A 13,121-nucleotide genomic window follows, 5' to 3' on the forward strand; every position below is an offset into this window, starting at 1 on the left:
AGCAGGAATAGTATTCATTGCATATATATAGTCCTAATTAAGGATACTGGATTGTTACAAAGGTAGTTAAAAATATGACTGTTGCTAGCTTAGAGTAAAAAAAAATAAAAATATGAGGCAGGAAAAGGCAGAAGACCGTGTAAGTATAAATGGTTGGAGAGAAATAATTCTAACAATATGAGAGACCAACATCTTAAAATACAATATTCTGTAATCTGTGATGAATATGCTAGCAATTAGATCTTTTTCCAGGAGAAAGGAAACTGTAATGCACACAAGAACACATAGGTAGTAAGTTCAATTTTAGTTCTATTTTTAAAAAGAGTCATAGAAGGATGTATTACCAGTACATATAAGGAAAATGTTTAGACTTTAAAACATATTCTGACTGAGAAATCTATTACTGCTCCATTTAAATATTAGCAGACTTTTCAAAACTAATCTTTTTGAGTGATTAGTTCAGAAAACTTGGTTGGCTTTGATTTTCAGGACTGCATGCTGTGTGAGTCAATCCAGACCTCTCCTGTGTAAACTATTGGTAGTTATGTGAGCTGGCAAAAAATTAAAAATGTATGAATCTTCTTCTGAAACAAACACTTGCATGGTTCGGTCTTCTGCTTTCTGAGCATTAGAAGCAAATGGAGAGAAACAGACAAGAACATTTAAATGTTAAGCCTCATGTAGGTATCTGCTCAGAAAAGGAATTACATGTAACTCTAAATCTCTGGATCAGGTTAAAATTGGGAAAGGCATCACTAATAAACTTACAGATACAAGGTGCTTTTTGTTAGAGAATAAATAATAATCTTCTAGTTTATTAAGTATTTTTTAGTTACCTAAAGGGGCAAGGGCTTACTGCTAACAAGAAATATGCCTTTCTTGGAAATGTACTTTCACTGTAGTGTAACGGAAAAAAATTCAGAGAGAAATTCTGACATCTGAATATTTCATCAATTTTTTACAGAAGAAAAATATTTTCTGTGATGGAATATCAGTACCATGGTAAAAAAATAGATAATCTATCTTAACATTTTAAAGAAAAAACCCAAAGTAGACCTCAAGAAATCTGACAATCCAGAGAAGACTGCACTTCCATACATATTCAGTTATTTCATTAGAGTAGTTACAAAATAGATTTATGAAAGTTAAAGGCTCCAGCAAAAATCACTTTATCTATGAAAAACATATATACAGTTTCTAAACTGATTAGAAAAAACAACCTGGACTAAATTTAAAACCAATGCAATGCATTTATGCATTTCTTCTTTTAGAAAAGGGTATTTTTACACCAAGTAGTGCATGACAAAACAACTTACCAGGTTCCCCACAGAAAGGACACTACTAAACTGTTCTGTCATTGGGTAATGTTCCATGGCCATAAACATGGTGTTTAAAACAATGCAAATAGTTATAGCAAGATCAACAAATGGATCCATGACAACTAAATTGACGACGTGTTTTACTTTTAACCATGGACTCCAGCAATCCCAGATCAAGAAAGTATTTGCAAATCTGTACCAGCATGGTGGGCATTTCTGTCTGGATTCTTCAAGCTCTGAAAAAAAAAAAAAAGAAAATAATTAAAAAATAATGAATATTCCAATTATATCCTCTGGAATTTCTTGTTCAAAATATGTAAAAAGATTAAATCATTCAAATAAACAGCTCACACTAACATGGGATTTCCCTCACCTATGTGTAGCCATCTTAAAGTTAAGCATCTAATTTATTTAAGCTCCTCTACAACCAGTGGACAGTGAAGTTATCTCTAAAGAGTGAATCATCTCAGACATCTATCTAAAGAGAGAAATGTGTTTGTCTCTTTCCCATGACAGCAAGGAGAGTCTAGACATTTAGTTTAGGTTAGTTGACTTGCTTACAGCAGATGTCTTAATTTTGGATATTAAAAGTCAACATGACTCCATCATCAGTAAGCTGATGTATATAATTGTATAAGCTTCATAAAATACAAAATTTTTGTGTTAGGTATGTAACATGCATACCTATTTTGATTTGAGCTATTAAAAGTATTATCTTTGCTACTACACTGAACCACTACAATATCATAACAGATAAATGACTCGGTGCACATACCTATCATTGCTTATTTGAATCAATATTTTTAATATACAGAATGCCTGTTTTCTTATTTTAAAAATTATCATTTGACTTTATTTGAAAATGTCTTGTACGGTTGCAGTGTCTATCAATTGAGAAACAGAACAACAATGTTAGTATTAGCAGAACAACTCTGCTCTCAGTTAGAATCTTTACAAACTATTTTTTCTTCCATTTCACCATCAATATTATCAAAATTACAGAAGAATAGTAACTTCTACTGAGTTAATAATAGCAAGGATAAATGTCTAATGTGATGGGATGTTTGAGGACAGCCCAAAAGGAAGATTGATATTTGCTTAAGTGAGAAATACTTAGACTACAAAATATGTAAGAAATGGCCACAACAGTTTCAATAAAATTTCTGCATAGTGGCATCAACCCAAATCTAAAATTTGCCAGTTTTCAAGCATCCCTTAGAGCACAGGGAGGTCTCCATCATCATGACACTTATGGGCGATTTTGCTAAAATAGCAAACATGCTGTTTTACAGTATTTGCTAACAAGGATTTAGTGCTGAACTCTACACTTTGAGGACCAGTGGATTGATTTTTGCCTCTAATATTGTCCCATATGGGTGGAATTACAGGAAGTTAAAAGGCCAGTTGCCACAGCTCTCAAACTCATTGAAACTAACAAGGTCTCCCATTACATCAGACTGTAGCCTCCAGGCAGAAAAGGGTATCGTAAGTAGCGAAATTCTTCTATAATCTTTATAAACCATAACAAAGACAGTGCTTCTGAAGGAACATATGGATTGGGTGGAATAATCACATTTCTGAACATGTAACTCAGAATGCTGAGAGTTAGGATGGGACTGCCCTTGGACAAAAGTGGCCACTCACACTGGACGCTGAGTTGGCACAGAAGACTCCATTGCTTGCACTTAGCAACTTCTGAAGTAATGGAAACCAGATGTGGATAGGAGGTGACTATCAGGGCGATATAGTTTACATTGACATGTTTTTTCTGGCCAGAAGAATGGAAGGACAAACTATTCAGCTGGAGGAAGAGAGCAGCATCCTCTAAGGAGAGATCCTCTCTACCTGGGAAGAGAACTAAGAATTGCACACCGAGAATCAAGAGGTACCAACAGTTCACGTTTGCACTAAAGTGGGAAGATATACTCAGAAAGATACATGTTTGTGAGAATGGTTTGTGAATACTTTTAGATGAAATAGGCAATATAAGCCTTATATTTCTGACTACAATTAGTTTGGGATCTATTTGTTTTTCTGAGAGCAAAGGGCTTCAGAACTCACTTTAAAAAGTATATTTCAATTCTGACTTAAAGTAATCTTAAGAACACTGTAGATTTTCTTGGTAATTTTTTTAGAATATGTGTTGTAGGACATCTTCAGGGTTTGTCTGACTATAACAGCTGTCACACTGTGCCAGCATCCAGTAGATAGATCCTTTAAGCTTATAAAAACATTTTAATGGCATATGTACGAAGTGTGAGTGTATTCAGTTTCCATTAAATAAGGAAAACAATTCCAACAATGTATGCTTCTTCATACAGTAAATATAATATCTTTTTATCTTTGATATACTTACCTAAGAAAGTTTAAGAAATGCTTAAGGAAGGCAGTTCATGTACATTGGCATGGCTTGATTACAGTTGGTTGTTTTCTTTAAAACTATCTTCTTCATTCCAATTTCCTATTGTCTATCCTTGGATTTTAAGTCTAAGGGAAATGACTGTTCTAGCACACCATAGCTTTTATCATAGCAATTTTTGTGTATCTTAATTGATTTTTCCTGTTGATGTCTTATAGAAGAAAAATCCCTGTATTCTCTTTTTGGGGCTCTGGCAATCCCCTAGCTATGATTATTTTGTGTCTGTTAGTCCACTCAATAGAGTAATATTTCGGAAGGTGTCATGAAAAATAATGAGTAAGCATTTAGAATGTGTAGATGATCTTAGAAATGCTCAAAAGCCTTTTGTATCTGATGTTCAGAGATTTCACATGTCCAGTTTTACATTTACAAAGGAAATTATGTAAATAATTGCTCTGTACATGTAGTTAGCAGAAATTCACTGAACTGCTTGTCAGATAAAATGCATTAAATACCTTCCATTGTATTTGTAAGTATGCTGGCTATACTCATTGCTCTTTGTCTTGCAGCAGAATCTTCCAGCATTTCCATGGAAATTTGATAAGAGCTGAGTCTTCTTTTTCTTATTTCTGTTTCCGTAGTGGTGCCCTGAAAATGAAATACTGAGGAATTAAACCATCCTTTTCAACAGCCAATTAACAATATTTACTGTATAAATATTGTAGTTATAAACAAAATTAGCTTTGTGCAGCATACTAGACTTTTCTTACACACTGAAGGTTTCTGTTCCTGTAGGAATTTCTTTGTTCTTTATTGAGGAACTCAATGGGAATTTTGTACAGTACTACAAATAATCAACTGGGGGATATAATACCAAGGCAATGTGGGACCAAAGGTGGTTCTCATTTAAAAGATTGAGTGAACAAAGTTTTTGCTAGGTATCTTTTTGCTAGTGATTATTATTATTCTTTCAAGAAAAAATGATCTAAGTTGAAACCTGTCACCTTAATTTCCAGCAGCTAGTAATGTTAAGTAATTAAAGTGCGAGTACAGAAAGAAGTGAACTATTATTTAAGCAAGTAAATTTGATACAAGAAACATGAGTATAATTCTAGGAATTAATTATCTCTCTAATACTATGTACTGCATTTCTAACCTGATAAGTGTGGTTGGAAAATTTTATATGAGAAAAAATTCACATCTTATTTAATATTTCTTCTACCTAATTCTCAGCCACCACAATGCTCATACAGAATTTGTGATATATTCTTGCAATGAATATGCAAGTCCTCTCTGTTTTGTATGGCTTCTAATTATCTTTTCAAAGCAATAATACTGCCTAACGTGTCACCACTCTGTAGCATGTATCCTTACAGTTGCTTTGCTTTTCTTCTTTCTGCTTTCTAGGAGTATGATCTAGGGATCTAAACACAGGAGTGGGATTAAAAAGATCCTAAATTTTGGTTCCTGCTCTACCACTGATTCTGTGATTCATGGAAACCACTCACTCTTTTTCTCATTATTCTGTCCCCATCCAGAAAAAGAATAAAAAAGCCTGCAGAACTCATAAGAGATTTCAAGGTTATCTTAGTATGAAGATGAAAAAACATTTTCAAGCATTCACTAGTATTATTTCTTTAGAGAAGACTCTTGAGTTAAATAGCTATATCTTTTTTCAAGTGAATGTATTTCTGAAATAGAACTACATACGCATAACCTCTGAGGTAATCTGATTGAATTTCTGGTATGAAGGTCTATATGAAGATAGGAGAGAAACAAAAATAAAAAGGAATGTGTAATAATAGTAATGAAATCTCAATACTTACTTATAATGAAAATATTTTTCAGGTCAAATACAGTGCTATTATAGCCACCAAAATACCATACTGAATCCATATTAAAATTCTATGTATGAAAAAGCTTGCTTTTTTGAAAGTTTGAAAGAACATTTTAGCTTACAGAAGTCTGAAACTGAGACTGAAATGTAATGTAATTGCAAAGGTACATAGGAATTGTACATATTTTTCTCATGAAAGTTATGAGAAAAATTTCTTCAAGATAAATTCAGTAAGGGGTCTACCTTTGTTGATGAGGTGAAACTATATACAAATTGTCAAATTCAATTTATATTTTTTTTCTTTGTATGTACAGATCTCTTGCTGAAGGCAAGGAGAGTATAATACTTTATTGAGGCTCAGACATAGGAGGCTGAGGACTTTTTTTCCTTTATGTTCTGTTATTTAGAAATATTGCAAGTTATTTTTGACAGCTCTAAGAAATGAAAAAGCATGCAGAGGTGAGCAGTAAGAAAGAATTCCGTGCCTGAACCAAACTGTAATAATTACTGGTTTACTTATAATTACCTCTGGTATAAGCTGACCAGTAGGTGAAGTTAGAGTTGAAGGTCCTCCAACCAAGGAAACTACTCCATTGCAATCCACAGTGCTGTGCATCTTCCCGTTTACGGGAAGGGCTGGTACCATTCTAGATGACACACTCGCCTGACTAATATTACTGTTGCGTCGTTCTCCGTGTCGATTTGGAACAAAGAGAGAATCTCTTCTGCTCTCATTGTCTTCAAGAGTGCTGTGCTCATCATCAGCAAAGTCATTTTCAGATCCTATATCCTTTGCACGACCTCTGAAACTGAAAATGCTTGTTTTGCTGTTGCGCCTTGGTGAGAACAGGGAACCACGAATGCTTAGCAAAGACTGTAAAAGATTTAAAACAAACCAAAACAAAACAGCATTAGAACTGAAGTTCTAAGTTCTTGGCTTTTCAAAGAATAGCTACAGTGCTGGAGGAAGGATAGTCACTTTTTTCTTCGATAGTATCAGTGTGTCCATTAGGGGAATGTGCTCATGAGGGGACCTGAAGTAGAGGGGAAAAATTCTTTTTAGGGTAATGTAGCAGGACTGAGGAAAAGTTATGGAGAAGACATAAGTAAGGTTGGGCAGTTTTGAGCAAAGAAGGCAGGTTGAATTGGTATGGACCCATGACTGTGCTGGAGACAGTTCTCAATATCACTATCAAGATTTTGTAGGTATTTGTCTTTTATCCTTCTTCTATTAGAGGACAGAGCTAAAAATCTTTTACTTTTCTTCCCTTCTTCATCCCCTGGATTCCTAGGGATAACAACTGCATAACACTCACCGATCATTGTTTCCTATTCTATTTGCTAGAGGCAGAAGTGCTCTTAGGTTTGGCATTAAATGCAGTCTAAGTTGATGTAAAGAACTTGTCTGCCGTCTTCACAACAGGCTCAATAGTGTGGGAACAACATACGCAATACTCTAAAACTAGAAGACAGAGGCAACAGCTTGGGGAAGCTCTGGAGGTACAGTGTGAACATGACTAGTAGCACTCTTGGGCATAGCACTCCGGGGGCTATAGCAGGCTGCGCACCTACCAGAAGGTACCACTTGGCCATCAGGCAGCTCAAAGCAAGCATTCACCATGGACACAGTTACCTAAAGATATCCTCTTACAAACGAGAAAAATAAATCAGTGGTTGTTGGTAATTCATCTTTTAATTACAGTAAGAAGCTGCTTAATGGAATGTTCTTCTCCCTTGCTACATATTTTATTAACAGCATTCATGAATAAATAAAATGAGTACTGGTTGTGGAAAAAAGAAACCTTGCATTAAGCTTTCTTCAATTCTGCATTTGTGCAAATCTTCGCATCTTGGTACCTCAAAAACCTGGTTTGAGATGATTCTCAATTTTTCACTAGTTTTGCAGGTGGAAAGTGCTCATATGTAATAGCAGTGTTTTTTATCCCAGGACAATTATAGCGAAAGTGAAAACTGCTCTATAATATATAAGCCTATATTAATACTGTGAAAACCAAACACTGAATATATACATATATCAATCCATATGTATCTCTGTATATGCGTACTCAGATTTCTACATATACTCACATAATGTGTGTGCTGAACTGGTAGTACTGCCTGCTATAAAGGCTGGCAGGTGTTTACCATTATAAGATGTATTTTTTCTGCTCTTACAGCTATACCAAATTTTAATAATTTGGGCTGAAATTTTCTATGCTGGCTGTCAGCCTCAGGCTGAGTTACTTGAAGAATATCAGCCAAATGGTTTTGCTAACCCATTTGTGTAAACTTGGCTGGAGAAAAAGTGCTGTTTTGCTTATGCTGAAATATAATTTTATCTAAAAAAAATCTCTAGCTGCTATAGAGCATGACACTGAATTCTGACAAAGTGCTAAACTAATTACTGCATCCTTTGTACATTTCTTTGTAAACATATTTGGCCAACCTACAGTCCTTCAAAAAAATCACACGCTCATTAGGTTTCGTCTGACTACCACTGCTACCCTTGTGTTTTTACAGAATGTTTCCATGGCTGCTATGTTTTGTTTGTAGTCCAATCTTTCCAATATGTGTTATCATGCTCTGAGCACAGCTAAATGGATCAGGCCCCTGAGGGATTTGGGAGGAGTAATGCCTGCTCTGCAAGTCCCTGCTGGATTGAGACAAAAGATACAAGCCAAAATGGCTGCAATTCTAACACATGTAGAGGCAGAAATATATGTGTCTACATGCTCCTGGAAAGTAAGGTCTGAAAGGAAAGCTTGGCTTTTCTGGCAGGCTGCATCATTCGTTTGCACATGGAATATTGTGTCAAAGGACAAAACCTTTATAGGGGCCAACTGGGCAGATTATCTCCCCTTACCATTCTACCATTTCATGCCCTGCCACCCTGTTTCACGCTCTGCCACCCTGTTTCACCAGGGAGCTAACTGTGTGGCTAACAAGACAAACCAGCTCTTCCTTTACCCTGCCCGCAATCCTTCCACTCTTGTGGCAGCTCAGTTTTATTTCAGTTATATGCAGGCAACTTTTGCCCCAAAGCATTTTTACAACTGCAAAAACAATTACCAAGACAGTCTTTAATTAATAAATTATCCTCAATTAGATTATTTGCTTGATACAAGTCTCTTTTATTTTAAAATTTTAAATTATTTTTTTTTTTAAATTATTTCATTTCCTTCCTGCTGTATAATTCATGATGTCTCAAGATGAGCTGTTTCCTGTCTATTGCACCATTCCCTTCTTTTCTTTCAAATCTAAGACATATACAATATTTATTTTCACTTGATTTTAATGAATTTTAATTATTTATTCTGCAACATGAATTCACATTTAATTTTAATGTTACCAAAAGTCATTTGAAATGCCTTGCTTTCCTAAGCTTCTTAAGTTTCTGTGGAAGTTTCACAGTTCTTCATGACAATTGACAGGATGAAAGCTTTCTGAGAATTTCAGAGTATGAACAAATAGATGCAACTGTATGTTTTACTGTATGTTAATAAAGCTACAGAAAGTTTGTTATCTATGGAATCTCTTTGTCTCAAATTCTTGTCCCCTTAGTATACATACTTCTGTATTAAGTATTTTTTCTGTGCACCAAAAGATGTGTTTAATATAAACATAATATATCCATTAATCAGTCTCTTCACCAGAAGTATATAAAAGAGCATCAGAGAATTTAGACTAGACAACGGAGAGGCCTATTACCAAGTAGTTAAAGCACAAGCAGAAATTCCTTTCTGCTAAGACTTTGTCAGTGACTCTTCTTTAGTGCGGCCAAGTCACTCACCACCCTCATCTATGAGGTATGGACACTTACATACACATCTAAGTGAAGCAGGACTGTGTGGTCTAAGCTGAGATCTCTGGCTGCAGGTCCTTTGTATCAGCCTGACTCAAAGACCATTCCAATTAATGAAAGATTTTTTGGAGCAGCTTTGGCCAAAACTACTCGTACATTTTATCAGATTGGAAATACACATTTCCAATATTACTCAAAGGAGTTGAGATAGATTTAATAATTTGTTTTTCTTACATTTTATTTATTTCTTATCCAGAGAACAACCTGGTCATTCTTCTTAATTATAATAAAAATTACTTCACTTACTTAGAAATGCAAATGTGTCTTTTTCAGAACAGGCATCATCCCTTATACTTGATTAATTACTGAGGCTTTGTCTCAAATTAAGCTTTCCTCCCCTCAGTACATATATTTCAGTGTGAAGTATTTCTGCCATTGACTCTCATATTTCGTATGAGTCTGTAAACTAACACACTTGATATGAACATTAAATAGAATAAACATTGGTAGTTAAACGTGCGTAGTATTAGTAGGTAAATGTCATCTATTGGCTGAGACCAGACATGATCATTTTGAAAAGATGCATTTTGAGTGATTTTTCTACAAATACCGTAACTGTGTGTAGACTTGAAATAAGCAAAGGTATCCTTAAGCAACAAAAGAGACCCTTTGATTTAAGGGAGTAGAGCTTTGAAGTTTGGACTAAATGATTTCCAGCCTTCCTTCCTGAACTATTTGTTTTCTATGATTGCAATGATTCTCCATCTTGTATAATGAATTTCTAAAGAAAAAGAACAGTATGACTAAATTCTTGTAAATATAAGCCAAAATGATCCCTATATAGTTTATCTTTATTGTGGAGTACTAGAGCTACTTTTCTCATTATCTACCATTTAAAGAAGCTAATTAAGGAAAACAATAGAAACTAATGGTAGTGTGGAATTTCCTGTGCAGGGTATTTTGATGATGTGGTCTGCTAAAAAAACCCCACTTATTTGTATAGTTCTGAAATGGATGCAGTACAGAGAATCTATGGTTGATTAATGCAAATATATGAGTACTAATCAAAGAGTCTTTGATTCTTTCTCCAATCTACCAGACACATCTTCAGAAATACATTTTCAGAAATGTTTTAATTAAGTTTACAATTATCCTTGGTATGTTCTTTTTATCCCTTTGCTAATAGAATGGGTCAAACCATATCAAACTAACACTGTTAACGGTACTACCACTGGTTTTTTCCTTCACTCACCTTGTACATAACTTCCAATACATAAAGCCGCTATAATGTCAGTCAAAACCAAATTAGAGTAGACACACGATGTAATAAAAAAGAGTGCTGTACCTGGTGGGGAGATGTGAACCTTTTTTCATATGTCAGTTGACTTCCTTCTGTGGAGAAGCGGAAACTTTTCCTTCTGATACTGTCTTCTGACTCGGACTTGGGGAACTTATCGATATCTCCTTTGTCCTCTGCTTCAGACATTTCTTTCTGTCTTCTTTTCTTCCTTCTGTTTCTTCTTTCTTTAGCACTCTTTGAGCTCAACTTTGATGCTTCTGAAGAACTTTCCAAGAGTTCTCCTAATCCCCCTACACCACTGAAATCTCTCGATGCAACTGATGCTGCTGCCACTGCTGCTGTTGCCTGCCAGGTTACAAAGTGAGGTATTCTTAGTAGGCCAAAAATGAATGATTTTATAGGCTTTTATCAACTGTTTTTATTGTCACTGTGGTAATACTGCTGGTTGTACACCCTTAAGTATGCAAATATACACAAACAAATTCAACTGAAGAAAAACTATTGAGTTGTATAACTCCTCATTGTTTAGTAGCATGAGCTACTTGAAGCATCAACTTCAGCAGAACAATAGCATTACTATTCCTTAAAGACTTGCTGCACAAGACACTGGTCTAAAATTAAGGTAGTCAGAAAAGTATAAATATGGTGCTTTTTCCCCATTTTCTCTCGAGAAAAGCCCTACATCATGCTCTAATTTGCCTGATCCCTCCCGAGTCCTTACAGAGAAAACTAGTCCCTAGCATCCACCGTATGAGTTAATGCATCATAATCCAACTAGCAGCCTGCAAGTATTGAATCCAGCCTTTCGTCACTGTCTTCACAGCAAGGACACTCCCCTCACTTTCCTTGTACCTTCACTGGCAACAGGCACGCCCTCTAGATATGTCTTCAAGCCCTGCCTCCCTCTTCATGTTCCCCTCCCACATTTCCCACATTCACTCTAACAGCACTCTAGGTCTTTGTTAGAGATACACAAAGGTACATTTACTGCCTGTTGCTGCTGCGGCCAGAGAGAAGAAGTTTAGGTTTCTTCTCTGATGGAAAGGGATGAGATGACTTACAGGAGCGAAGAGCCAGCCCAAAACTCAGGACCAGTATCTTCAAGTACAGTGGTCAGCCTACCTGATTTGGTTCATTAGGGAAACCGGTTCATTTAGTCATCAAATAAAGGAATAATTGAGAGTGTGTCCAGCACTCTTCCTAGAAAGAACTGTCTGGGAGATTGCTATGAAATTCTGCAGTGGTAAGTATGTTTGGGAAGATGATAGGCTGCTGTGAGCTTACAAAAAAGGGTGGTGTGATAAATGGCAAGAGACTAGGGTTATATAACAAAGATGACTAGTAATTATCCGGCAAAACATATTATATTTAATGCCAAGTATTTCAGGAATGATGAGACATCTCTCTACAGCAGGAAAGGATGGTTTGAAAGCTCATAGTATGAATTAATGTCTTTCTGTGCCACAATATACAACTCATGATATACAAGTTGACTTGATACAGACTTTTTCTGCTAAATGGAGTATTGAAAGGATTCTGAAGTGTTTATCAATTAAGAAAAGTGATAATCAAAATTTTGTCATATTGATTTCAGAATATCATCCTTCAAACACTCTAACAGTAGCAAAGGCAGCAGATGCTGAGTCATCACCCATCTACTTCCTAATACTAACACCAAAGGTCAAAGAACTGGAGCAATCCAAAGACTGCTGTGATGACTTAGGTTTGTGGATGAATAGGTTCATTGTCAAGGGAGTGAAGAGTTGGGTCCCACACTCATTTCCATCTCAGCAACCAATTCAGCAGCTCAGTGATCCACCTTGTAATGCATACTTTCTGCTAATATTTTCATGTACAAAAGGGATCTTGACTGTAATACAGCTTTTCTTATATTGAATTGAGTGGTCATTCATTTTAAAAAGTAACGACTTTCAAGGGCCTTTATCCAACCTTCCTTGTGGTCTCTGTTTCATATGGTTCTATTCTTCTTCCCAATTCTGGATCAGCTTCATCTCTCTCCCCACTCTCAAGCACACACACACAAACATCTAGATGAGCCTTCTGATATCTTTTGATACAATGTGATTTAGTGCCTTTCATAGATGAAAATATCAGATTAAAAAAAAAAAAAAAAAAAAGTACTCTGCTGATATTTAACTTTTTTTTAACTTGAATTTTGTAGGATTCTGCTTTTTATTTAGTGATTTGGAAGTGATAAGGTTTAATGACTAAAATAGAGATATGCTAATTAGATTTCACAGGTCATGCATAAAGCTTTCTTTTCAAGAAAAACATGGAGCGTTTCACTTTCTATTAGCGCTTTATAGAATCATTTTAACTTAGTGAAAGTAGCTGTAAAATACTACCAAAACTATAGTTTCATAGAAGATTCTAATTTGCTAGCATTTTGTAAACATTGTCCTGTTGAAAATGACTGTATGCCAGATGAAAAGCAATAGAAAATCAGTCCAGAAATGAGATAGGTGTCTGACCCACAGAGCTGC

General features: G+C 35.5%; 1 protein-coding gene across 1 annotated transcript in view; it reads right to left on the reverse strand.

Annotated features, from left to right (window-relative positions):
* Positions 1-13,121, reverse strand: part of LOC104081750 (sodium channel protein type 3 subunit alpha) — a gene marked incomplete at its 3' end in the record, with an annotated part of 53,025 nt that overhangs the window by 28,838 nt on the left and 11,066 nt on the right. Inside the window, exons 11-14 of the mRNA XM_009584604.1 lie at positions 10,663-10,955; positions 6,042-6,389; positions 4,194-4,326; positions 1,317-1,555 (exon numbers count right to left, since the gene is read on the reverse strand). Of these exons, the coding sequence (XP_009582899.1) occupies positions 1,317-1,555; positions 4,194-4,326; positions 6,042-6,389; positions 10,663-10,955 (1,013 nt within the window). The remainder of the gene's footprint in view (positions 1-1,316; positions 1,556-4,193; positions 4,327-6,041; positions 6,390-10,662; positions 10,956-13,121) is intronic.

This window comes from Fulmarus glacialis, unplaced genomic scaffold (genome assembly GCF_000690835.1).
Source record: "Fulmarus glacialis isolate BGI_N327 unplaced genomic scaffold, ASM69083v1 scaffold14479, whole genome shotgun sequence".
NCBI lineage: Eukaryota > Metazoa > Chordata > Aves > Procellariiformes > Procellariidae > Fulmarus > Fulmarus glacialis.